This window comes from Myxocyprinus asiaticus, chromosome 39, assembly GCF_019703515.2.
Source record: "Myxocyprinus asiaticus isolate MX2 ecotype Aquarium Trade chromosome 39, UBuf_Myxa_2, whole genome shotgun sequence".
Classification (NCBI taxonomy): Eukaryota; Metazoa; Chordata; class Actinopteri; order Cypriniformes; family Catostomidae; genus Myxocyprinus; species Myxocyprinus asiaticus.
The window spans coordinates 3,084,707-3,110,767 of NC_059382.1; the positions used below are offsets into that span (position 1 = coordinate 3,084,707).

Below are 26,061 nucleotides of genomic sequence, written 5' to 3' on the forward strand. Positions count from 1 at the left end.
ACAATTTGAAAGATATTCTCTCTCGGTTAATAATGTCAATTATACAGGGGAACTTCTTACTAGGAACATTACGAAACTATAAATTTGACTCAGCATGCCCTGGATTCGAACACGTGACTCCAGGGGTGGTAGTCAGCGTCTTTACTCGCGGAGATACCCAGACCCCTGGGAAATGTAGTTTTAATGCACAAGCCTGTCGCTTCATAAACCAGCTAAAATGAGCCTTGTTTACTGGCAAGCATTGATGTTATTCCTCATTAACAGAACAAGAAAATGCAAACAGAATGAACTGCACAGTCAAAATCCACAAGGAAAAAAATGGAATTATTACCAATGACAATTTGCTTTCGCCATGATTCTTAAATCGACACGCCCCCAACTCAGAAAGTTTCCTACACGTAATTACGACTTTGTGGTGGCGTTCATATGCGCTCAATTCGTTAATATGATCATTCTGAAAAGACTTGAAAACGGTACTGTCTCTTTAAGAGCAGTGAGCGCCTCACAGAAGTGTTTTGGTTGAGCGCACAAATAAACGCGAGTGAAGTCACACTACTTTTTTGTTTGTTTGTTTTTTTACCGCCAGCATAGTGTGATTAAAAATGATTTTTTTTTTATGTTTGCTAATGACCAAATACAGATTGTTTGATGCCAACTGCGCACAAAAACAGCAAGAGCTTAAAATAAATATCTCAAAAGTGAACTTCAGTTGGTTATTTTGCATGTCAGTCAGACTCTTCCTGTCTAAGTGGGCGATTATTGACCTTGTTTGTGCAAAGACATATCCAATATTTCAACTTCATATGTACAAGCATACCAGATGTTCATCTGCCTAGACAAGTAGTCCCAATGCTAAAAGGATGCTTTAGACATGTTACAGCTCAAATAACACACTTTGTTTTTTGTATGGAAGAATAATAATGAACACTTCAACAAAAAATATGATCTGCATATTTCTGTTTACTGTATAACCGCTCTGGTACACTTGCCCCATTGACTTCCATTGTAGGTCATTACTGTAAACATGATTTTTGTTTGTTTCACAAACTGAGGGGTGATTTGAAATTATTGTCAGTGGTAATTAAAAGATACTCTTTTTACCTCTCATACTTTATGATACTTACTGACATCACTGTAACAGTTTCCCAGTTCATGAGAGACGCGAGAGGTGAGCGGTCCTGAAACAGAGAGAGAGAGAGAGAGAGAGATCTCAAACTTTTATTTTCATTTTCACATGTGGAATGTCATTAAAACATTTCACTCAAAATTCCATATTCAGCATCATTGCCTGGAGAAATGTGGGAAAGTCATTAACTCTCCTGATAAATCCTGACTGGAAACAGACCTGACATACAGCAGCTACAGCCACAAATCCACAAAAACAATCACTTTCACAAACACTCTTTAAAACCAGATTAAAGCCATCACTCATGATGTCACAGGCCGAGGGGGTGGGGCTAGAGCCATCACAGCCTTGACATTTAAAAGCAGCAGTAAACGTCAACACTAAAGGTGAACATTAACAAACCATCATGACACTTAGATTAACAAGACCATCAATCCAAGTTTGCTTTTAAATCCTTATGTGTGAGAGGGAGAGAGAGTGAGAGAGAGACAGAGAGAGAGAGAGAGACACATAGAGAGACAGAGACAGAGAGAGAGAGAGAGAGAGTTTGGTGCTGGTTTATTATTGGATACTAAAATTAAGAAAAAAAATTGAATTAAAAAAAATTTGTGAACTGGAAAAAAATTAAAGTATAAAACTAGAATAAAAATTGAATTTTTTTTTTCCCTAATAAAGTTTTTCTCCAAAAGTTACACTATCTTTTGTTAACCAAGTGAACAAAAGTATCAGTAAAGACAGAATATTTTTATGGCCATCATTTCCGATCCAGCAGTAATTTTGCCAAATTATGCAAAAAGTGTGAAAATCTTATTTAACTGTGTGTATTAAAGATGCATAAAATGTCAGCAAATAAAATAGCCTTAGCAAGACAAAGGAGACAGATGTTTTATTTCAAAATAGTTAATGTCATTTCCCATCAGTGTTATTTCCAGCATGAAACACAGAATTTGATAGGTACCGGAAATGACGCGGTGGTGGGAATTTTCATGACTTTCAGAAAAAAAATACAAAAATGCATAAAACTCCTTTAATGCATGTATATACACTGTTGGGTGTTGTAAACAGAAAAAATAACTAGTGAGAGTGTGAAAAAAAAAAAAAAAAAAATTACAAGATTTGACTTTTCAGAAATCCACAGTGCCAAAAGCCCGAAGTTGAAGAAACACCCATATATACACAATACTGTGCAAAAGTTTTAGGCACTTATGAAAAATGTTGCATATTGAGGATGTCTTAAAAAATAATGCCATAAATAGTTTTCAATTCTAAATGAATATTTACATCTTTACCTTTAAAACCACATCAGTTCTTCTTGGTACACCTGGACAAGTTTGTCTTGGTTGTTGCATTTATATTTCTTAATGATGAATAAATAATGAATTAAATTTCATTTCAAGAAGAATGCAAGGTCTTTTTGCCTCTGCAGTGTTCTGTAAATGCCTCCACACACACACACACACACACACACACACACACACACACACACAAACTTGTTTTTATATCATTGTGGGGACTCTCCATAGACTCCAGGCATTTTATGGATTTTATACAGATCTAACGGTAATTTCTATCCCCTAACCCTAACCCTAAACCTAAATCTAACCCTCACAGAAACATTTTTGCATTTTTACATTTTCAAAAAACATAGTTTAGTATGTTTAATAAGCCATTTCCCTCATGGGGACCACTGGCTGGGCCCCATAATGTAGGTGATCTCAGGTTTTACTATCCTTGTGGGAACATAGTACACAAACACACACTACACACACACACACACACTACACACACTTCCCTGTGCTGCCACTGCAAAATGACTCTCGTTACATAAATCTCCTCCCGTGGCAATGCAGACAATAGCAGGGGGTCAGAGGTCGCAGGCATTGTGTTATGATGATGTTTCCCATCAGAGATCAGCATCTCTACGGGCGTTTGATGTAACACACAAATAGCAAAACCTTAAGCTAAAGTTCTCAGAGCGAAGCAGGAATGTGGGATGTCAGGAATACCGCAGATTCAGTTAATTACACACGCTGGACAAACTGCCACCCCTGAACCTAAAAGATCACCAGCTGCAGGGTTCAATGTTGCTTAAAGACAATGTGGAATCAAAACAGAATCTGTTTACAGTCTTATTAAATGTTTGGACACTCATTTTTTATTATAGCTATTTTCACATGTTAGAATAACAGTAGTCATCAAAACTAGGAAATAACACAAATGGAAGTATGGGAATCATGTATTGACCAAAAAAATAAATAAAATAAATAAATACTTTTATAATTTATCTTTAACAAAGTGGCCATCCTTTGTTGTGATTTCACTGTTTGATTTCCAAATCATATATTAAAAAATGAAATAAAATAAATATAAATTTAGTTCCCCCCCAAAAAATCATATATGAGCAGAATGTATATTTGTCTAGAAAACTAAGCATTTAAGCATAAAACTGATAAAAATCAGTCAAGCTTGTCCAAACTTTTGACTGGTAGTTTTCATAATCTTTCATCAAAATGTAATGCCTCTGAAATGTCTTTTCTGCATGATTTAACAGAACACTTGAAAGGGCAGTTTTCAATCAGTGACAATCAATCAGGCTTCAAAAGTGGACACTCCACCGAGACTGTCCTGCTGTCTGTCACTGAGTCGTTGAGACAGTCGAAAGCTGAATCCAGATCATCCGTTCTGATTCTGCCGGACCATTCTGCAGCCTTCAACACAGTCAACCATCAGATCTTACTCTCCACCCTCTCTTCGCTGGGCATCACAGGAACTGTGCTTGACTGGTTTAATTCCTATCTCTCAGGTAGGTCCTTCAAGGTAGCCTGGAGAGGTGAGGTATCCAAGCCACATCAGTTACTTACTGGGGTACCTCAGGGATCAGTGCTTGGGCCACTTCTCTTCTCTATATACACAACATCACTGGGACCCATCATTCAGGCACATGGTTTCTCTTACCACTGCTACACCGATGACACACAGCTCTACTTGTCTTTCCAGTTTGGCAGACATCTCGGCCTGGATGAAGGAACACCACCTGCAACTCAACCCAGCCAAGAATGAACTCCTTGTCTTTCCAGCCAACCCTGCTGTTGAACACAACATCACCATGCAGCTGGGTGCAACTACAGTAACGCCTTCCAAATCGGTCAGAAATCTAGGGGTAACCATCGACAACAGACTAAATTTCACAGATCACATCTCAAAGACTGCAAGATCATGTAGATTTACACTCTACAATATCAGGAAGATAAGCACATGCCACACAACTGCTTGTCCAGTCACTTGTCATAACTAGACTGGACTACTGTAACACTCTCATTGCAGGCCTCCCTGCATGTGCAATTAGACCCCTCCAAATGATCCAGAATGCAGCAGCACGTCTGTTCTTTAATGAACCAAAGAGAGCGCATGTTACACCACTCCTTGTCTCTCTCCACTGGCTGCTGGTTGATGCACGTATCAAATTCAAGGCTCTGATGCTGGTATACAGAACAGTCACTGGGTCTGCTCCAGCATACCTAAAATCATTTATGCAGAGCTACGCACCCACTAGAAGCCTGCGGTCGGCTAAGGAACGTCGCCTTGTTGAACAAACACACTTTCCCGGACTTTCAGCTTCATCATACCACGTTGGTGGAATGACCTTCCCAACTCCATTCGTGAAGCTGACTCACACTCTGTCTTCAAAAAACGACTAATAACACATCTTTTCCATGAGCACTTAACCAGTCACAAAAATAAATAAATAAATAAAATAAAATCTTGTTGCACATTAATCTGTTTTGGATACTATTATGATGCTAGTGAAACTTTGAAATATGGCACTTTTCGTACCACTGTCTCCTTAAGATGATTCACTCATGTTTTCCTCTTTTGTAAGTCACTTTGGATAAAAGCGTCCGCCAAATGAATAAATGTAAATGTAACATGTGGATGGGGATAAATAATATTAACCAATATAGTTATAGCAAAACGATCCACGATCTTGGATAAAATCAAGTCTCGCGCTATATTATGCCTTCAACAGAAAAGAAATACAATTAAAAATACATAGAGAAAATGAATTACCCCATAAAATAAGCATGATTATTTACTACAAAGAACATCAAAAACACAAATCCTTCAAATTAAAATAAAAGGAAAGCACTCTAATTATAATTAAAAACCTGAATGCACATTACAGTCTGAAATTCTAGGAGAACATCAAACGAGGCTTTGAAAAGGTCTAGGAAACATGAGCACATCTGTGTTTCTGTCATTAACTAATGAATACAGAAAACGCTATATGAGCGTCTTTATTCAGAAGAGTTTTACACTTCTTATTTTAACAAGAACAATGACATTAAAATGTTGTTAGTTGTCATTTCTCATTATAAAGGAAGGACATTTTATTTTTCCAATGAGTACGTGATAACAACATAGCAGTAAATTCACACAATTAAATTCAGAGGGGCAGATCAGATCTTTCTCTCTTTCGTTCTGTCTGACACACTTGTTATAGAAGTGAAGAGCTGTCAGTGTGATAGCATTAATTACACACTACATACACAAACAGTCTCCATAATTTGTTTGCTGGTATCTTAAAAGAAAACACTGTCCAGATCAATGAGCTCTTTAAAGGCAAAAAAAATAAAAAAATAAAAAAATAAATAAAAAAAGATAAAGTGAAGCCTAATAAACCAGTGGAGAGTATTAGTTGGTGAATTACATTCACATTTAATCATTTAGCAGACACTTTTATTCAAAGATTTTATTCAAAAGTACCCTGGTACTAGAAAGAGTAAGAAAAGAAAGAAAAAAATAACAGAACAAGAAAGAAAGAACGAACAGACACAGAAAGAAAGAAAGGAACAAAGGAACAGAAAAAGAAAGAAGAGCAAAAGGAGGAGGAAGAAAGAAAAATAAAAAACAAAGAAAGAAAAAGAAAGAAAGGAAAGAAGGAACAAAGAAAAAAGAAAGAACAGACAGAAAGAAAGGAAGGAACAGAAAAAGAAAGGAAAGAACAGACAAAGAAAGAAAAAGAAAGAAAAAAGGAACAGAAAAAGAACAGACACAGAAAGAAAAAGAAAGAACAGACACAGAAAGAAAAAGAAAGAACAGACACAGAAAGAAAGGAAGGAAGGAACAAAGGAACCGAAAAAGAAAGAAAGAGAGCAAATGGAGGAAGAAAAGAAAAAGAAAAAACAAAGAAAGAAAAAGGAAAGAAGGAACAAAGAAAGAAAGAACAGACACAGAAAGAAAGGAAGGAAGGAATAAAGGAAGGAACAAAGGAACAGAAAAAGAAACAAAGAAAAGCACAGACAAAGAAAGAAAGGAAAAAGAAAGAACAGACACAGAAAGAAAGGAAGGAACAAAGGAACAGAAAAAGAAAGAAAGGAAAGAACAGACAAAGAAAGAAAAAGAAAGAAAAAAGGAACAGAAAAAGAACAGACACAGAAAGAAAAAGAAAGAAAAAGAACAGACACAGAAAGAAAGGAAGGAAGAAAGGAAGGAACAGAAAAAGAAAGAAAGAGAGCAAATGGAGGAAGAAAATAAAAATAAAAAACAAAGAAAGAAAAAGGAAAGAAGGAACAAAGAAAGAAAGAAAGAAAGAACAGACACAGAAAGAAAGGAAGGAATAAAGGAAGGAACAAAGGAACAGAAAAAGAAAGAAAGGAAAGAACAGACACAGAAAGAAAGAAAAAAGAGCAAAAGAAAGAGGAAGAAAAGAAAGAAAAAGAAAAAAGAAAGAAGGAAAGAACAAAGAAATAAATAACAAAAGACAGAAAGAATGAAAGAATGAAAGAAATAATAAAAATAAAAATAATGAAAGGCAGATAGAAAGAACAGGCAGATGAAATGAATGAATGAAAGACAGACAGAAATTCTTTAGAGGTCATTTCAGTATTTAAATCACCACAACACAGAACACACACTTACACTCTCAATGTCTCTCAATCTTTCATCTCACTGTCACTCACAATTCTTCTCTCTGTTTCTCTCTTCTTTATGGTCTCGCTAAGCTCATCTCCTTATTAAGTGTAACTTTTGGAAGTTCATCTGAGGTCAAAGTGCATTTCAGATAAGAAAATTCACCAAAAGGGAAAACGTCCCTATGTGCATCCAGACCACCAACCACAGACAGCCACATCACACAAAAGTTGTCCCACTCAAATCACTGCAGCTTGACCAATTCATGAGAATTTTATATAATTTCATGCCTCAAATGCTATTTTCATGTAATCAAGCGATGAAACAAAAACACATGAATCTAACATGATCCCACGTGTGTGTACATGTGACTTACGTGTGTTTCATGTTACTCTGGAGAAAATAAATCAATAATGAAACTCACCAGCAGAGAATAACAGATTTTGAATCCGGGTTTTGCTACAAAGTAATCGTCTGACTTGAAGGTGATTTTGATGAGGTTTGTTTTGGACGTGATTCGTGATGGAGCTCTCTGACCGCACCAGCGGCCCCAAATGATGGTGCTGGTCTCAGAAATATCCTCCACTTCCACAAAATCATACCTGCAAAACACACGTACACACCTATCAGTATCACCTGTACAGGTAAACACACCGGAGCTGCAATCACTCACCAAATGATCAAATGGTTTCATATGTCATGTTAAAACTGCACACACAACATCATGTCTGTACATCATAGTAAATTAAAGTACAGGTATTACAATTCTTTGTCAATCTTTCTTCCCATCTTTTTCTCTCCTTTCTTTTGCTCCATCCATCGCTTCTTTCCTCTTTTTCATCCTCTAAATTCATCTGATCTCTCTTCTCTCCCATTTTGTGCCCCGTTACAGTTTTATTTTCAGTTCTAATGTCTCTGGGGTCTTTATAATGTATCAGATTCAGAGTACAACCCTGTAACCTCAAGGACATACCTGTAACTCGAGAGTCATTCCACTCTTAAACCCTGGCCAGTTCCGCAGTCTGATTGGCTTACTGCTCATTAAATATTTATAAAATGTTTTAATCCCTTCAGGCCTTTATTTTCTGTTCCAGGGAGGCAGAATCAAACCATAGGAATCTCAGAACTAACCCCTGTTTTACATGGTTACCTGGCACAATGTGATTTACCCAAGAAGGATAAGCTTCTGGATCAACATCCTGGAACAATATTCCTATCAACCAATCAGGTTTTAGGGTTAGTGTTAAACTTTGTGCTGGGGTTGAACAACATTCATATCAACCAATCATTTGACCCTGATTTTCAGAGTAATTTATGGTTAGGGTTGGGATGGATGAATGGATGCAAACATGGATGAATTAATAAAAAATAAGATCTGTTGAGTTTTAAGTGGCGTTGAGAATGTGTTGCTTTGACTCTTTGGACTGGTGTTGATGGTACATACTGTATATTAACAGTTTAACAACCTTCAAGTGAGTATTGATGCTGACTACCTCCCCTGGAGTCACAAGTTCGAATCCAGGGTGTGCTGAGTGACTCCAGCCAGGCCTCCTAAGCAACCAAATTGGCCCGGTTGCTAGGGAGGGTAAAGTCACATGGGGCAACCTCCTCGCAGTCGCTATAATGTGGTTCACGCTCTCGGTGGGGCGCGTGGCGAGTTGTGCATGGATGCTGCGGAGAATAGCGTGAAGCCTCCACACGCACTATGTCTCCGCAGTAACGCGCTCAACAAGCCACGTGATAAGATCGACAAGCGCGAATTGACGGTCTCAGACGCGGAGGCAACTGAGATTTGTCCTCCACCACCCGGACTGAGGTGAGTCACTACGCCACCACGAGGACTTAGAGCGCATTGGGAAATGGCCATTCCAAATTGGGGAGAAAAGGGGAGGAAAAAACACATCAAATTCTGAGGTATGTTGTTTAATGATAATCGCTCAGCACTTACTCTGAATTAGTGCTAATCAGTGGTCTGGAGCTTGATTACACAAGAATCTGCTGCAAGTAGCACACTCCTTGATCAACATACTTTACTGGTCCTGGAACTACATTCCAATGAAACAGTAACTATCCTCAGATATTTGGGGTTAAGTTAGGGTTACGGTTATGTTAAATGAAAGGCACACTAAGATTTTAGCTGGCTCTTACTAGACCCATCAGTCCAACAGTAGTAGTACTTGTGGTTTTGGACACTATGCTGACACCCATTGTCCTGGATACTGGAAGTTTGTTTACCAATTGCTGCCGCCTTACACCAAATATGTTTATCATCTGTTTTGTTACTTTTAGTCTGTGCTTTTATCCATCTCATAATACACACATCCCTATAATGGAAATTCTTGTATCCAATCCAAACGAATTTTCACGTGTGGTTGCACGGTAGACTGTGACTGCAGCCGCGGCTCGTGAGCTCCCTGACCCGGCTCAACACCGCCTTGTGCTCGCCCTTGCCTTTTGATGCCATGCCGCTTCACCATGAGAGCTGCAGGTAGTAGCGGTTTGTTTCATGACTCCAGCAGGGACCTCTTCTTTGACCTTATCTTTCCACTTGCATTAATTCCGTTTGGACGGTCTGGTGGATTGCATGCCTGCTGATCAATATCATCATTCTGGACTGTTTTCCTGTTGACTTGGGCTCCATTGTTGTCTGTAAGTATATTGGGTTTGTTGTTTTATTGTTTGGTTTGCTTGTTTTGTTTACATGTACTTTTATGTTTGAGCACTGAATAAAAGCGCTATATAAAGTAAACATTTTATTATTATTGTCATTATTAGTGGTAGTAATTGCATGAGGGGGTGACCCACTCCATGTAAAATATAACAGCTTTTATTTGGTTTCTGATATGACCAGAGTTTTCATCTAATGTTAGTGTACAACATATTTATAAAATATGCTATTCATGTCTTGGTGTAAACCTTTTTAATTAGCAAAAACTTACTTGGTGCACCTTTAAATGCCAATGACTTGGAATAGGTCAACATGGGGAAAATTTGTAACTACCTTCCAAGATTTGTGGTAAAATTGGAGAGCCAGGGGCATGGTTTGAAAATCCAGAAGTCCACCCTGAAGGATCTGGGGGTTGCCTTGAAGGCGATTGAAGGACAGAGTAAAGGTAGGAGTCCAATGTTGGAGTTAAGGGTAGAGGACAGGGTCATCATTTTAGACATAAAGGGTTGGATGTTCAGGGGTCCAGCTTAAGAGATTCGGCAAAGGTTCGGTTTGGTGTAGGGATCAGGGTTAAAGTGATGGTTAAGGGCAGGTTAAAAGGGTTGGGCTTGTGATTTACACAAGTAGGACATGTTCCAGGATCAACATTCTGTGCTGGTCCAGGAATAACTTTCTTTCAATTAAACAATCAGTCTCCTAAGATTTCTAGGGATGGGTTAGGTTTAGGTTATGTACAATTAAATTCCAATGACTTGGAAAATGCACTGTCTAAATGCGGCAAATATCCAAACAACCAGGGGTCCGGTTTGAGAATCCAGAAGTCCACCTCGGAAGATCTGGGGTCGCATTGAAGGGGCTGAAGGATAGAGTAAATGTAGGTGTCTGAGGTTTGAAGGTCAGGGTCATCATTTTGGCCAAAGCAAAGTGTTCAGGGGTCCGGGTTAAGAGTAGGGATGGGCATTTTGAGTAGTTTTGTAGTCAAGTACTCTAACACATAAAAAAACAAGTAATTGATTACTTGAAGAATTTAAGTTCAAACTTCAACCTTGGAACTTGTTTTTCTTATGAAAAAAATTAGCACTATGCATAAACAACAATCTAGATACAAATATGACCAAAACATTTGCATAAGGGAACAGTCAAGGCTACAAATGCTTGACTGGAAGGTTGTTCCACTATAACCAAAGAATATTGATCCAGGATCATGTCATACTTGGGTAAAATATGGAATGATGTTGCAAAGTAGGACATGTTCCTGGATAAACACCAGCCCTGGAGTATTATTTCAGTCAAACAAACATAGTTTTATCCCAAACCATAAACTATCCCTAAAATTAGAGTTAAATGATTGGTAAAAAATAAAATCAGGTTTCCCACTACCTTTGACCAATAAATTCCCATCACTATTCAAGTTGTTCGTGATTACTCTATAAGCATTTTTACCAATTTTAAAGAGATTTAACTTAAAAAGGACAATTTCTATCTGATTAAAGCTAGCTGAGTAAAAAAAAAAAAAAAATTTTACTGCATTGATTTACTTCCATGATATTTTCATGACTTTCAAAAATTTTTATTAATTTCCATGACTTTTCAAAGTTTGGAAAACACGATTTAAAAATTTCCTGATATTTCTAGGTTTTCCATAACCTGGGAACCCTGTAGAATGTTTTTCAGCCCACATCACCGAGCCTAATTCTTATCCTAAAACTAGTCCTAAATACCTATTTAACTATAAGGAATGTTGTTCCAGGACCAACAAGGATGCCCTACTTGGGTAAATCATGTGGTGCCAGAAGGTGCCCTCATGCCCAAACCTAATTAGAACCCTAACCCACCCAACCATCCACCCAACCATCCATCCATCCATCCATCCATCCACCAATGAATCCATGCATTCATCTGAAGCTCCACCCTCACCTGCAGACTCCATTCTCTGCCACTTCCAGTCCAAACTGAGCATCAAACTCCAGTAGGAGGCGGGTATGGGGGGGTGAGAGCAGTTTCCATGACAACAGCAGGTTGCGCGGGTATGCGTTGGGGAACCGTGGGCTCTGGACATGACCTCCGCCCTTGACCATGATGATCTCTTCCTTCTGGTACAAGTCTGTGAGGTGATTGCTGTCTGTTACTGGTCACAACTCGGACAGGTTAGTGTGTTTACTCTCGGAAACAAACAAACAAACAAACAAACAAACAAACAGATATATACATATACGACACATATATACGTATATATGGTTTCATTTCAGTTCAGTTCAAAGAGTAGTATGAATTCAGTTCAGTAAATTAATTGAAATCACTTCTAATTCTCCTCAGGAAATTAACTAAGTTCACTATTGATTCTCTTTGGTGAACAGAGTGAATTCAATTCTGATTTTCTTCAGCAAAAGTACTGAATTCAGGAAAATAACTGAATTCCCTCTTGATTCTCTTCCCTAGAAGAACTAAATTCACTTCTGGTTTTCCTCAGGAAAAGTGCTCAATTCACTCAATTCAAAACTGAATTTACTTGTGATTCTCTTCGGTAAATGAACTTAATTCACTTCTGTCTTTGGCAAAAGTTTTGGCAGAACTGAATTTGAGCTCAATATCTGAACTTGATGCACTGAAATGGACCACAGAATCTCTGACAGAACACGCACACAAAATGTAAACATGGGCAACACAAAAAAAGTGAGACAGAAAAAGGAGAGGCGACAGGTCTACAGAAACAGACAGACACACTCTTTTCCCACAAGATAAAATATTAAAAACAGCAAAAGTGGGGGCCTGGGTAGCTCAGTGGTAAAGAAGCTGGCTACCACCTCTGGAGTTCGCTAGTTCGCTAGTTCGAATCCCAGGGCATGCTGAGTGACTCCAGCCAGGTCTCCTAAGCAACCAAATTGGCCCAGTTGCTAGGGAGGGTAGAGTCACATGGGGTATCCTCCTTGTGTTCGCTTTAATGTGGTTCGTTCTCGATGGGGCACGTGGTGAGTTGGGCGTGGATGCCGCGGTGGGTGGCGTGAAGCCTACGTGCTAGGTCTCCGTGGCAACGCGCTCAACAAGCCAAGTGATAAGGTGCGCATGTTGACGGTCTCAGACGCGGAGGCAACTGGGATTCGTCCTCCGCCACCCGGACTAAGGCAAATCACTACGTGACCACAAGGACTTAAAAGCACATTGGGAATTGGGCATTCCAAATTGTTTCCCCTTTTTGTTGCACTTTAATCTGTTTTGAATACTATTCTGATGCTAGTGAAACTTTGTAATATGGCTTTTTCATACCACTGTCTCCTTAAGATGATTCGCTTATGTTTTCCTCTTTTGTAAGTCACTTTGGATAAAAGCGTCTGCCAAATGAATAAATGTAAATGTAAATCCAAAAAATTCACCTTTAGAGAATGCACGATGCACTGATTGAAAGTGACAGCACTGATAGCAATCTGATCTGACTGACTCTGCTGAAAAAGAATGCAGTTTTGACTATGTTTTCATTTTCAAAAGCTGCTTGACTCTTGGTCACCATGGCGCACTCTTTACATCCACTTCATACACACGGGCAGGGGGCATGTCCCTCTTTACCACACACACAGATTACTGATCCATGCACACAAACACTTGTGATTACGGCTGTACTGTGGGAGCAGAGCCACCATCCATCACCATGACAACCCACTGACCAATGAGCTTTGAAATGAACACTCGCACACAAAAATAAGACTCACAAACACACACATATACACACACTCACTACTCGCTGATTTCACCTCTATAAGTGTGACACTGACAGACTGTCTCGCAGCTTTGCGCTAAATCAGCCTCATTTACACAATCACACATCATTACTTTTTTAACGCCAATTTGCTTCAACTTTCTGAGAACAAATACAATTTTTTTTTTTTTTTTCAAGCTCACGGACTGTAAAAGCTCTTTCTAAAGTTTGTGTTGTGTTAAAGTTCATGGTGTCGGCAAAGACACGTTTTAAAATGCTCCTGACAGGTGTTACCAGAGGAAAATATTTTTTTCTAAAACCTAGTGAGCTGCCTTGTTGTCTGCTATTTACCATACCAAGGCAGCATCCTAACTGCAATGAAACATCATATATGACTGATTTGGAACACTCTACATAGACGGTAACTCTGTGCCAAATAAATAGTGCTCTTCATGTAGCCTATAAAGTGCAGCTGATTCCAGTTTGACATTAATATGTTGCTAAGCGAACACTTACTGAGGACCAAATTTGCCAATCTTAAAAAAATAAATAAATAAATATATTTGCAAATAAACTAAAAAAAAAGAAATAAAAAAAAAAGAGATAAACTAGTGGCATAAATGGGTATGTATACTTTAATTTGGTTATATATGTATGTGTGCATATATATATGTCAACCAATAGGGGGCAACCAATAATCCTCTCAGCTGTCCGAACTGTCCTTTGTAGTCTTCTGATGTCTGATTTCATAGCTGAAACAAACCAGACAGTTATTGAAGTGCAGAGGACAGACTCAATGACCGCTGAGTAGAACTGTATCAGCAGCACCTGTGGCAGGTTGAACTTCCTCAGTTGGAGAAGGAAGTACGTCCTCTGCTGGGCCTTTTTCACAATGGAGTCAATATGGGTCTCCCACTTCAGGTCCTATGAGATGGTAGTGCCCAGGAACCTGAATGACTCCACTGCTGCCACAGTGCTGTTTAGAATGGGGAGGGTGGACAGTGTTGGGGTGTTCCTCCTAAAGTCCACTATCATCTCCACTGTTTTGAGCGTGTTCAGCTCCAGGTTGTTTTGAATGCACCAGACAGCCAGCTGTTTAACCTCCCTTCTGTATGCAGACTCATCGTCATCTCGGATGAGGCCGATGACAGCGGTGTCGTCTGCAAACTTCAGGAGCTTGACAGAGGGGTCCTTGGCAATGCAGTCATTGGTGTAGAGGGAAAAGAGTAGTGGGGAGAGCACACATCCCAGGAGGGCACCAGTGCTGATTGTACAGGTGCTGGAAGTGAGTTTCCCCTGTCTCACAAGCTGCTGCCTGTCTGTCAGAAAGCTGGTAATCCACTGACAGATAGACGTGGGAACAGAGAGTTGGTGTAATTTATTCTGGAGTATAGCTGGGATGATGGTGTTGAAAGCCGAACTGAAGTCCACAAAAAGGATCCTTGCATATGTCCCTGGTCTGTCCAGATGTTGCAGAAAAAGATGCAATCCCATGTTGACTGAATCATCCACAGACCTGTTTGCTCGATAAGCAAATTTAAGGGGATCTAGAAAGGGTCCAGTGATGTCCTTCAGGTGGGCCAACACCAGTCTCTCATGACCACAGACGTCAGGGCGACAGGTCTGTAGTTATTAAGTCCTGTGATTTTTGGTTTCTTTGGGATGGGGATGATAGTGGAACATTTGAAGCAGCATGGGACTTCACACTGCTCCAGTAATCTATTGAAGATCTGTGTGAAGATGGGGGCCAGCTGGTTAGTACAGGATATAAGACATCCAGGTGAAACGCCATCTGGGCCCTGTGCTTTCCTTATCCTTTGTTTTCGAAAGACGCAGCTCACATCATCTTCACAGATCTTAAGTGCAGTTTGAGTAGCAGGAGGGGGGAGGAGGGGGGGTTGCAGGAGGTGTTTGTGTGAAGTGAAGGTCAGAGTGGGTGTGAGGTGTGAGATTGGGCCTTTCAAATCTGCAGTAGAATACATTCAAGTCATCAGCCAGTTCCCTACAGGGTTGGTGGTAGGAGTCCTGTAATTTGTAAGTTGTTTCATGCCACTCCACACTGATGCAGGGTCGTTAGCTGAAAACTTGTTTTTCATCTTCTCAGAGTATCTTCTTTCAGCCACTCTGATTCCCTTATTCAGTGTGTTCCTGGCCTGAGTGTACAAGACTTTATCCCCAACTCTGTAAGCATCCTTTTTGGACTGACGAAGCTTCCCGAGTTCTGCTGTAAACCATGGTTTGCCGTTGTTAAATGTTAAATAAGTCCTAGTAGGAATGCACATATCCTCACAGAAACTGATATATGATGTCACAGTATCGTGAGCTCATCCAGGTATGTGGCTGCAGCCTTAAAACACTCCAATCAGTGCAATCAAAGCAGGCTTGTAGTTCCCGCTCTGCTCTTTACAGTCCTTACTACTGGTTTAGCAGATTTTAATTTCTGTCTGTAGGTTGGAAGAAGATGAACCAGACAGTGATCAGAGAGTCCCAAAGCTGCTCTAAGGACAGAGCGATATGCATCCTTTATTGTTGTGTAGCAAAGATCCAGTATGTTCCTGTCTCTGGTTGGGAATGTAATGTGCTGTTTGTATTTGGGCAGTTAATGTGTGAGGTTTGCTTTGAAAAAATCCCCAAGAATAATAATAACTGAGTCCAGGTATTGTTGTTCTGTGTCTGTGATTTGATCAGCCAGCTGTTGCTACGCTCACATATGTGTTTGGCGCGAAATACACACTCACCAGAAAATAACAAGGAAAAGTTCTTCATATTCTCTTAAAGTCCTAGTTATACATCTTATGGCAAATATATGAATTGATGTTTATTTAATTTTTAGGATAAGAGGTGATTAAATCTCAATCTTGAGAATTTGTATTATCCTCGTGCGACCCCACATCCACATGTGTGGGCATTGTATTTTGGCTTTGCTATACGCAATGCATAATTTTAATGAATTGAAACCGACTAAATACTGGTTATAAGACTGTACACTGTCATTGAAGGCTTAAACTTCTGGCCCACTGATTCACAACAGCATGATGTCGATTTCCATGAAGCGCTCCTACGGGTGCAGCATCAACAAAAGTGCCTCTGGTAAGAAACTTCTTTACGTTTTTTTTATTGAAACCTGTTTGGTTGTAAAGAGTAGCATCTCTAGTTTCGTTTGATATGCCACTTTAAAAAATCCATTCATTTTTCGCAGTGCGCTGATAAACCATTGTATGTGGAAAATGGGACCTTATTCCCTAAAAAGTTGAAGTTATTTTTAATAACTTTCAACATTAACACGTCTGTGGGTCATTCCGCTTCATTTTAATATAAACATTTGTATTGTTTAATTTTATCACGGTACAATATGGTTCTATTCATTAACATTAGTAAATGCATTCCTTTATATTTACTGTGTATTTTCACAATGAGAATAAATTTATTCATGCAAAAGCTGAAAAATGTTGCTTTCAGAGGCTTTATATGGAGTTAGGATGAAAATAAGGTGCATTTCAAACTGTTCTGGGACCAGTGCAGACAGTCAGCACACTGGAGGTTAAGTCATTCACTAAATAGGGAGCAAGGGAGCATCATATAGCTTTCTATGCAGCTAAGTGCATTCACTCCTAAAGTCTGATCAAGTTCAGTTTCAGGCTGCAGATGATGTTTGGATCACTCAACATGTTCGACAGACACGGGACAATGGTAATCAGTACATAGATTCAGAACTGTATAATGTATAATTTTATTTTAACATGGTTGGCAGTGATTGGATGATGCTGGCCATTACTTTGAATCTGAATTATTAATTCAGCTTTATAGAAAATCAGCTGTAATGTCTAAACGTCTCAAACACATGAATAATCAACATTCCTGGACACATAAACTATTTGATTTTGAAAAAAATCGGACTTTCTATGGCTTGGTATTATTTCAAATTTCACAACTTAGTCCCGCTGTCCACAGATGTGGACATCAATTTTTAAGAAAACTATTTGCTCTAGATTTTATTTCATTGTTTTTTTGTTTTTTTTTTTTTTGCTTGCTTGCTTATAAAGGTGCTACTAGTTACAAATCTAAAAGGGGAATGGAAAATGCACACAGCAGTCATGCTCGGTTCTCAGGAGGTTAATGAATTCAAAAAGTATTTGAAATAAACAGATGAGAGACAATTTATATTTTGAATGGTTAGAAAAAATATGCACTCATAAAGGTAAAAAATGCCACTGAAAATCAAATCCAGTGAGAAAATGTTGTCCCTTAATGTAAATGTTAATTTCTGACACTGATGGGGAATTAAAAAAATGTGTTGACTTGTATCTTATATCAGTGTTAAAGTGATGTAACTGTATACACCTAGGGAGACCATACCTGTACGTACTCAGGATTTCTAAAATGTCCGGGATTCGTCTGAAAATCTTGGCAGACAATCTGAACAGAAATCGCAGCTTGAACAGTTCTGATAACAGACACTTTGACATGGACAGAAAACAGCGTGCTCATGTGAAATGATCCAGTATTAATCCAATTTTATGCAAATGCGCCAGATGTTGGTGATTATAGTTTGTGTTTATTCATGGTTGATGCACATAAATAGCCAAAAAGGCAGTTGTCAAGGGCGGCAACTCATCGAGGGAGGCAAAAAAAAAAAAAAAAAAAAAAAAGCAAAAAGACATGAGTAATTATCTGGGATTGGAGATTAGTGTCTGTGTGTTTTATATTGACAGAGAGAGGACAGAGGTCAAACACACATAAAACTTTATGATGCATCAGTTTGTGTGTGTGGCTCTCTATGAAGAACTATATCCGATCTTTGAACTCACTCCCTGAGGAGGGCACTGTATTGTTTGTCTATGTTTACATGAGTGTCCAGCTATTTCTAGATTTTCTCACCTAGTGTGGTGTTCTGTGCTGGAGTGAGAGATCATGCTGACACTGTTACTCAGTTGGAACTCAAAAGCATAATCTATTCCTGAACGTCTCGACATCACATACAGTTTTATACACACCTGATTTTTCACACTGATAAACAAATTTTACATCAGTCAGCACATATAGATCAGTGTATTAAGGCGGTCGCACACCGGACGAGAAGCGTCACGCCACGTCGCAGCTAGGACACGGCACAGGTATCAAGCACAGGGCACGTTGATGCGGTTCAGGTGGCAGACAGTACACACAAAAGTTACCAAGGTTTTTCCCTTGTTCAAGAATGAACAGCGCTTGAGTAAATAACCTATGTCCTTTGATAATGATTTGGGTTGAATTGAATGGAAAATATGCGAGTTGCGTTCCATGGTGCGGCAGAAATTTGAGCAGCCTCCGGAGTTGCGGCTGGGCGCCACCGACAGACGTGGTTCTTTTTTTTTTTTTTAAGTACAAATTATGTTTTAATGCTAACAACTTAACACTGAAAATATATCTTTATATTCTATGGTACTTTGGTGAACACCCACACGCAAGGGTGTAGATTTGGCTTGAACTTTGAGGGGGTTGCAACGTGAAGCATTTACATGTTTCCATTGATCATGGTATAAATATTGGAGGGGTTGTACTTGCTTGTTAACTACCCCCATCCCCCCTGGAATCTACGCCCTTCCCACACGCTGCACCCTTGTGTGGCTGATATTATTAGGAGGTGTGTGTGTGTGTGTGTGTGTGTGTGTTTTGTGGGGAATCCCGTAGCAGATCCCTCAGTACTGATGTTTGGGTGTGGAGCCAGAACAACCCTGTGAGTAACCGTCCTAAAATAACTAGATGGAATAATATTACACATACACAGCTGGCATCGATTTGACTCTAAACGTCACACACTGATCAACAGTTCTGTCTCTAACAGCAGCAGCCTCATGGATTGAACACAACAGCATATCATTTACACAAAACCTGTAAATGGGTAGTTGACCTGTCAAGCAGTGTCAGCAGACATACTTCATCTAAAAATGTTTGAAACATCATTATTCTACTTCTTGAATAATTATTGTGCATGCAGTTTTACGGCCTATATAACAGGACTATTTAAGTTAACTGCAAAACTAGCAAAAGGTTGAGTCAAAATGGTGAAAAACATAAAAGAAATGGTGACCTATTACAGCACCTAAAACATGCACTTTACCTTATACAGATATACACATTTTAACCAAAAAATGATGTTGAAAAAACAAGTTCGTGCCCATGTCCATAAATGGGAAATACTTAAAGGGATTGTTCACCCCAAAATGAAAATTCTCTCATCATTTACTCACCCTCATGCCATCCCAGATGTTTATGACTTTATTTCTTCTGCAGAACATAAATGAAGATTTTTAGAAGAATATCTCAGCTATGTAGGTCCATACAAAGCAAGTGAATGGTGACTAGAACTTTGAAGCTCCAAAAAGCACATAAATGCAGCATAAAAGTAATCCATACCACTCCAGTGTTTTAATCAATATTTAAGTCCTTTTTTACTATAAATCTCCACCTTTGACCAGCCCCAACCAGAAGGTGGCTGAATGTGAAAGACACTTCCAGACCACAATGTGGAAGTGAAAGTGTAGATTGACAGTAAAAAGGGACTTAAATATTGATCTGTTTCTCACCCACACCTGTCGTATCCCTTCTGAAGACATGGATTAAACCACTGAATTACTTTTATGCTGCCTTTATGTCCTTTTTGGACCTTCAAAGTTCTGGCAACCATTCATGTGCATTGTGAGGACCAACAGAGCTGAAATATTCTTTTAAAAATCTTTGTGTTTTGCAGAAGAAAGAATGTCATACACATCTGGGATGGCATGAGGGTGAGTAAATGATGAGAGAAATTTCATTTTTGGTTGAGCTATCCCTTTAAGGCAAAATTTGTCAACGTATGCAAATACTTGTGAGACGGCAAGATGCTTTTTTTTAACAAACAAATTAAGATGGTAATTCAAAATATAAAAAAATGCTAATTCAAAATAACCAAATAATATCCTTTTATTTATTGGACAGTTCATGAAAAACCTTTGAGTTAATGACCTAGGACAAAACTGAAAATGACAAATATGCCAAAGTGTTTTGTCTTTTAGTAAATGTGATCATTCCAGGGACTCTCACTATTAACATAAATGTGGAAAAATGCAAAAAATTATTACATTTTTAATTATTAAACCCTAACTCAAAATCAACCTTTTAGACATTGCAAGCGATGACCTCATGGATCAGGACATAGTGCATAGTGGCGAATAGGTGTTTAGGAAAGTACTGTGGCAGTTTTTGTTGCTATTTAGTTTTGTGGGAGAAAAAATCAAAAGTGCCTTTTTGGTTTGCCTTTAGCCTCGTTGCACCCTATATGTAGAGGTAGACTGATATATCATGCCGATGGTTGCATCGGTTGCATCGGTTACCTGTAAAAATCTATGCATATGCATATATATATATATATATTTGTTTTTTAAACTAGATAATCAAGTGTTCTACATTGAAGTTAGGGGTATGCAAATGTCACCTGTCCTACTCGACCCGCCCCGATCAGGATTTGAACTGGTGATCCCCTGCATGAGAATTGGACGTGCTAGCAAGGAGGCTAGAAAAGCCATGGCCTCTAGCCTTGGTTGCTAATGCATCTCTTAAGGCCAGGAGAGTGAGGTTTACACACTGCACAGCTATCATGTACCAGCTGGCTGCCGTTACACAAAGAAAAATGTGATTATGTAAACGTGCCGTCAGCTGTACATGTACATACAGCTTGTCTCCAACTTCTTGTGAACAATAATAATAATAAAAAATGAAAAAACTCATCTGTTGAAATATACAAAACCCTTCATCTGGTGAATATATACAGGAGGCTATAAAAAGACTTATTTGATAAATACTTAAACATAGAGCATTGCAACAGAGTCTACATTTCAAAATAAAAGTTCCCGATGAATTTCGGGCTTGTTTATAGTTAAAGGTGCACATTTTTTCCTGATTAAAAAAGTTTTACCCCTAAAGAAATGAACTGTAATTTTGAAACATGTATGAAATCATGTGCACTCACATGAGATGAGGACTCTTGTCATATCAGTAACCTTATAAAAGCTGTTTTATTCTACATGGTGCAGGGGCGCCATCATGGGGGCTGCCATTTTGGAATCACATGACCAGCTGAACACCACTCGCTTAATCTCAGTAACCATCTTGTTATTGGAAACTTTCGCTCTTGGATTAAATTAATCATGGCTGATCGTGAATAGTTAAATTCTACAATGGCATCTGTAACTGGAAACTATTGATTTTGAATGATGCTGCATCCACACCACTAGGTGTCACTGTAAGACCAAGATGACATGAGCAAAACGTTACTGAGTGCACCTTTATGTACCAAATCTCTGTTTTAAGTATGGAAAGACTATCGGTTATCAACCTTTTTACACCACTTTAGTTATCGAATCGGCAAAATCCACTATTGGTCGACCACTATCTATATGTTCATGTTATTTGTCAAATTATTTAATATTCCCCCACTCACACACACCTGGCACCCAGCAAGGTCCCAAAACATCCGGTCAGTTCTTAATCCATAATTCACAGTCTTTTGCTTGCCACCATCAGTATATTGCTCCCCTTTTAGCTGCTGTTGTAGTCAACAGTGCTGTTGGTTAATCTGTGAACGTGTTTGTTAATGAACCAGTAAACTGAAGACTCAGTTCAGAGATATTCTCTCAAGAGCCGAGGAAACCAGACATGTGACATGAGCAGAGCTGATCAGAGAGTTGTAAACTTGTTCAAACAAGCTTGAGCTGATCACAACATGAATAGAACTGGAAACATTCATGCCTACTCACATTTACAGCAACCCCAAAATGCATTTGGACATTTTCATAACACTAAATCAAACTGTTTGAATGCGACTCCATTAGATTACAGAATATTAAAGCAAGTGTCATCTGCAAACAAATGCTTTTTTCAGAACTGAGACAATTTTGCTCAATGACTTTTAACTAGCTGGACCCAACGTGTTTTTCGCAGACTAGTTTTTGGAACACAATAGCACCCCAAGGAACTTTTGTGTAGCTTTAAAGGTACGTGTATATGTCTAGTTCCTCTCAGAACAACAATGTACATGCACAGTACCTTTTTGTCTCTTTAAGGGTACATATACATACCCAAAACAAGGAACCATCCCAGACAGCTGTTACCTTAAAACGTAAAGTTTAGTACCTTTTTTCTGAGAGTTGTAGCACAAGCACACTTCATTCTAAAAAAACTAAATTTGACATCAGTCATTTTTGTTTCATTAAAATGTTTGTCTTTTAACATGACTCAAATATTGCATAGAGAAAAAAAAGATAGTCAGTTTAATACAAAGTAGGCTAAATATTTTCCAGATAATATTTTAATAATTTATTTTGACATTAGTACAATAACATTATCAAAGCCACTCCTTTAAATTGTCTTTATAACATCGCACTTATTATTATTATTTAATTTATTTTCTCAAACATTTTTCTGATCTTTATATTTCCTATTTTTTTTAGGAAGGGGGTTCCTTGCAGTTATCATATTTGCGGTTCTTTGGCATCAAAAACCCTTTGAAACCCCTTTGCTAAACTACACCTGTGGTTCCCTGCTGGGACACCTGTGCGACCTTAAAGGGAACTGACTTCATACATTCAACTTGACACCAGCTGATTAAAATTCTCTGAGCAAAAGTGACTCAAAAAGGTGAAGGTAGTTCTAATAAAAGCTCTTGCAGCATTTGATTATCTAAGGCAGTGACGTTTTAAGTCTCCAAACAGTATTAGTATAGCTTTCTGACATTTCAGACCATGCAAACTTCTTGCTATGTTGTGCTTGGGCTTTCTTTTAAACTAAATGACACTTGCTTTTATTCTTGCAATAGCATTCAGACAATTTAAGAGCGCCTGAGCTCTCCAAATACTCTTTGGGGCCACAGTTATCTCCACACTCACCATTGCTGCGTGTGTTTGAAGCCCTGAGCGTTTTGGAGGACATCACCTGGACCTGTGTGCCATAATTTTCGCAGCTCGTCATTGCAATCAGCGAACAAACGAGCAGCCACATGATCTGGACGCGAACCGAGCGCTGATCGGTGACCCAAAAGCGCCACATGGCCCCGGAGTTTCCACCGTCCACAAATCCACACAACAGGTTCATATAAACCAAGCCACGGAATTCAAAGACTCCAACTCTATCTGCTTCTTTCCCGTTTAACCCTGAATTTATAATTCCAGCAGAATAGTTTACATTCCTGAAACATTGACGGAAATCCAAGGACGCGTACAGAAAATAGTAACAATAACGCGCGCTTTCCTGACGCGCTCACACATCAAACTCCTGCTGAAAGATCAGATTAGTGAGCTGGTGAGAGATGGAAGAGAAAGGAAGCCCGGGGAGGGCTGGACCCCCTTCATCCAGTCAGTTAGAAGGAAATAACGCCCGCGGGGCGAGTTTTGAGAGCGTTTGTTGGAATATGTTCCCTCGGTGCGTAACGCTGTCACTCTTTTCCTGTTTGTTTCGCCTCAAGGAAAGTGTTTGAGGACTTTAAAGTTTCCCTGAGGGAGAACAAAAAGAAGGAAAAGCGCAGCGTTTAATACGCACTTCAAATAATTTAACAGGCCGTGAAATGACTTGTTGCAATCTGTTTGCGACCTGTTTCTGAGTCATGTTGTGAAATAACGTCTAATTAAGGTAAAAGTTGTTTAATAAAGCTTAAAAATGCGATAAAACTTCATGAGGAACATTGGCATCTAAATGGAAACCCCTTATCAAATGAGGGCATCTCTGCCCTGGGAGTTGGAATATTAGTATTTATCTTTTCAGTAATATATGGGATTATGAATAAAAACTCTGAATCAAATAATAGCCTCCATAAAAAAAATAAATAAAAAAAAACTTTATTTATAAACATGCATTAACAGAATGCAACATCGCTAGCAATTTGAGGTCTAGATAAATTGCTGTGCTTGGAAATAAATAGCCTACTTGCATACTGCATTCTACACAGTATACACTATGCAGTGCCTACTAATTTTTAAGCCTTGTGGGTCAATAAAAAAAAGTAACTCGGAGGTCATTAGAGGACAAAAATGTCCGCGTCAAAAAACTGTCATAAAAATATTATATATTAATATTATTTTCCACTTTCACTGACTTAGATTTTTTTAACCAACATCAGTCCTGATCATAACTACCAAATATTCATTCATGTTCAGGATTTTAACCCTTTAAATGCCAGTTTGTTTACATAATGCCACTGTTGTTTTTTTACACACACACACACACACATACAAAACACACTCTGACATCCATACCAACACACCCACACAATTTAAGCTGCATCATTTATGCAGTTGGCCTGCAGTGCTCTATAATACAGCAAACAGAAAATAGGGAAAAAGCATGTATTTGCTCCATAGGCTAAACATGAGAAAAATGGCGCCATCTGGTGGAAAATATAAAAAATTAGAATTTTGATGCCAGGGCTCCGGAATGAAAGCATAATATTATAGAATTCATGATTTTATGCTTTAATGGCACTGGGATCAAATATTGCAGTTTTAATGGGTTTCAATGGGGACATTTTTGTCCTGAAGGTCCTGAGTGTAACTATTTTGTGTACACAGTGTATTATAGATGTATTATAGGAACTGAGGTTGAAATATCAAAATTCCACCAAAAACACACACCTTTTACAAAATTTATGCCGTTGGCATTAACACAGCCAAAATGATCGAAAAAACACAAATGAAAAAGACAAAAATGTCCCGAAGGTCGCACAAGGGTTAAATAGCATGTGAAACAGTACACAACTATAAACATGTCAAATAGCATTTGACTGCAAACAGAAGGGTATTGCTGCAGGCATTGCTCCCAAAAGGGGCAGTTGCTCCAAATCGCCACTGAAGATATAGTGAGCCCCTTACCTAACCCTTTCCCTAACCTTAACCGTTAGTGGAAGTGACACGCCCTTTTGGAGTAACCACTCCCTCTTTTGGAGATTCCACCCCATTTGAGACTTGTGACTCTGCAGAACAAAAATGGGCTTTTTCCAATCAGTGGGTGTTTTCAAACCATTGAGATTCCCTACTTTCATTGGATAGTTTAGAAACGCCCATCCTGTTTTGGAAACGCCTACTGATTACAACATTGAGATTCCCTACTTTCACTGGATAGTTTAGAAATGCCCATCCTGGTTTGAAAACGCCCACAGATTTGAAAACACCCATAAATGTTCTGCTGAGGCCTATACTTGCCCCATTTGGAGTTCTTTGGCCTGCAGCTATACTTACTTGACAGAAGTGGTATTGTCACATGACCGCATGTTTATCATCTTGAAAAATAATGGCTATTTTGCATTTTTAATACATTTTTGTGTCTAATTAAATGATGAGTCATGAAAGTATAGTGACTTGATCTTGCCATGGAATAAAAAAAAACAAAAAGAGGTATTTCTTTCACAATTTTGAATTTATTTCTAACGAGAAATAAAGTCTGAGTTTTCAGAAAAAAGTCACAATTGTGAAATATAATGTTACAATTATATAGTACAAAACCTGCAATTACAACTTTATTTCTTTATGTCTCACAGTTCTGACTTTCTTTCAGTTGCGACTATATATCAGTTGCATGTAAAAAAGTAGAAACTTCGAGATAAGTTGAAATTGCGAGAAATAAAGCCAGAATTGCAACATATAAACTCGCAACTGCATGATA

General features: G+C 38.6%; 1 protein-coding gene across 4 annotated transcripts in view; it reads right to left on the bottom strand.

Annotated features, from left to right (window-relative positions):
- LOC127429935 (platelet-derived growth factor D-like) overlaps positions 1-23,833 on the bottom strand; it is a 40,196-nt gene extending 16,363 nt beyond the window's left edge. The window contains exons 1-4 of one of the 4 annotated variants that reach the window (XM_051679311.1): positions 23,298-23,833; positions 11,622-11,826; positions 7,461-7,638; positions 1,125-1,178 (exon numbers count right to left, since the gene is read on the bottom strand). In XM_051679311.1, coding sequence (XP_051535271.1) covers positions 1,125-1,178; positions 7,461-7,638; positions 11,622-11,826; positions 23,298-23,502 — 642 coding nt within the window. In that variant the 5' untranslated portion in view covers positions 23,503-23,833. Of the gene's footprint in view, positions 1-1,124; positions 1,179-7,460; positions 7,639-11,621; positions 11,867-23,297 lie in introns of all 4 variants that reach the window. The other 3 variants (XM_051679312.1, XM_051679310.1, XM_051679313.1) reach the window with 3 other exon arrangements.
- Positions 23,834-26,061: the final 2,228 nt, after the last annotated feature.